The sequence below is a fragment of the Mercurialis annua genome, linkage group LG5 (genome assembly GCF_937616625.2).
Source record: "Mercurialis annua linkage group LG5, ddMerAnnu1.2, whole genome shotgun sequence".
Lineage (NCBI taxonomy): Eukaryota > Viridiplantae > Streptophyta > Magnoliopsida > Malpighiales > Euphorbiaceae > Mercurialis > Mercurialis annua.
Window position 1 is genome coordinate 11,653,533 of NC_065574.1, and position 2,229 is coordinate 11,655,761.

The 2,229-nt window shown below is 34.4% G+C and overlaps 1 protein-coding gene across 1 annotated transcript; it reads left to right on the forward strand.

Annotated features, from left to right (window-relative positions):
* The first annotated feature begins 499 nt into the window (after positions 1 to 499).
* Positions 500 to 1,781, forward strand: LOC126682999 (uncharacterized). Its single transcript, XM_050378808.1, has one exon. It carries the CDS (start codon positions 566 to 568, stop codon positions 1,733 to 1,735), a length of 1,170 nt encoding a protein of 389 aa, XP_050234765.1. The 5' UTR covers positions 500 to 565; the 3' UTR covers positions 1,736 to 1,781.
* The last annotated feature ends 448 nt before the right edge of the window (positions 1,782 to 2,229 follow it).

The window sequence follows — 2,229 nt, forward strand, 5'->3', positions numbered from 1 at the left end:
GGGGTTATTTGTGGATTTTGGTAGAGAGTCGGATCGAAAATATGAGCTTTAGACCCAGTTATGTGGTTATAGTTAGATGTCCTGATCGAATTCGGATCTCTTTTGTTGGCTTGAGAATAATTTATTTATAAGCGAGTGTGCGTGGAATTTGTATTCTTTGCGGGCTTTGTAATCTCATTCTATCAATTATAATTAATTAGAATTGTAATTATATTTAATTAGTAGTATTAAATTAGAATTAATTAGAATTACAATTTATAATTAGACAACTCTCTTTTTTGCGTTAGAAGGGGCTTTTTTAATATAAAAATGCGAGTTGCGGATTAGTTTTTTGTTCTTTTTAAAATCATTAAAATTGACTCATTTGATATTTGGTGCCAAGTTGAGAGGGTGTGTGTATTAATCCTTTGTTATTAAAAATAGTAACTTGTACTTTTATAAATACTCCATTATCATAAAAATCAGAGTTTTATTTTTCGTAAATTTCTCATGTATAGATAATATAAAATGCATAAGACTCATATGATAAGAGTCATTGCTTCCGCCAACTTCCATAGACATTAGGATGGTAAAGCTTCTTAGGCTATTATCGGAGGCCAAAGCAATCATCTTCTCCGTTACGATTCTCATAGCCATAATCTTCGTTTTCTCTGCAAATTCATTCGTCCGTAAGGATTACAAACTAAAGCTAACCATCAGCAGCAAACCGCTTCACTCCATAAAAGATAACGAGAGTACTAAATTACGTTCCATCAATGTAAAAGAAGAGAGAAGAAGAAAGTTTTTTCAGAAAAAATTGCAGGAATTGGAGCTTAGCACGTCAGAAAATGGCGCTCAACGATTTCACGGCCGAATTCTAGAGTTTCTTGATCACAAGTGCGAGGTTCAGTTCTTCATGATATGGATTTCACCCTTGTCATCGTTCAGCAGAAGAGAATTCTTGGCTATGGAGTCTTTATTCAAAGCTCATCCTAATGGCTGCTTAATCATTTTATCAGCAACTATGGATTCATTAGAAGGAAGTAAAATCTTGAAACCTTTAACAGAACGTGGTTTTAAAGTTGGTGCAATTAAACCACATTTGCAGTTTCTGTTCGATAATACTCCGGCCGAAAAATGGATTCGGGATATGATGAATGGGGAGAAGGGTTCCGGTAGGATTCCGATTGCGCAGAATCTTTCGAATCTGATTCGACTTGCGGTTATATATAAATACGGAGGTGTTTACTTGGATACGGATTTGATTATCTTGAAAAGTTTAATGGGGTTGAGGAATTCTATTGGAGCACAAAGTATTCATCCAGTTTCTAAAAAGTGGAGAAGATTGAATAATGCGGTTCTGATATTTGATAGAAATCATACACTTGTGTACGAGTTTATTCAAGAATTTGCTGAGACTTTTAATGGAAATATATGGGGACATAATGGACCGTACTTGGTCTCGAGAGTGGCGGAGAAAGTGGCCGGAAAACCCGAGTTTAACGTCACTATCATGCCACCGGCGGCTTTCTACCCGGTAGATTGGAATGGAATAGGAGGGTTTTTCAAGAAACCGGAAAGCCAGACTGAGTCAAGATGGGTACAAGAGACGGTTCTTGAGCTTACAAAAGGAAATAGTTATGGGGTGCACTTATGGAATAAGCTAAGTAGAAGAATAGGTATTGAACAAGGAAGTGTCATGGCTCAATTAATCTCTCACCATTGTATTATTTGTGATTATGTTTATAACTTGTGAAGAATTTTTTAGTAAAATCCCAATTGAAAGATTAAGGTTATGTATTGTTTCCATCAAATTGAATAGTTAAAAAATTGAAATAGGAATTCTTATGAATTGAAAAAGAATATATATGATAGAATAGTTATTCATATTCCATAGATTTATGATAATTTTAATTTTTTAATTTTGAATTATATGATAGTATAAATTCTATATTTAAATGTATAAATTTGTATCTAAATTTCAGGTTGAGGTCTGTGATCTAAGTCTTAGATAGAAATTTAGAGTTTGAAGTCTGTTCAGAAATCGAGCTCCAAAATTTAAAAATTATTATTTGGAGTAGGGGTCTAAGGTCCGAGGTTTTGTATTGGGGTTAGAACCTGAAATCCGAGACCCAAGTTGAGGGTCAAAACTAGGGCAAGAGTCTAGGATATGAGGTTGAGATTTAAGGTCGAGAGTCGATGGTTAGGAGTTGAAGGTTCAAAATCTCTAGTCATAGTCCATAAAATGTA

What these genes read in the sequence shown, in the direction of transcription:
- LOC126682999 (XM_050378808.1), top strand. Translation starts at nt 566, where the DNA reads ATGGTAAAGCTTCTTAGGCTATTATCGGAGGCCAAAGCAATCATCTTC.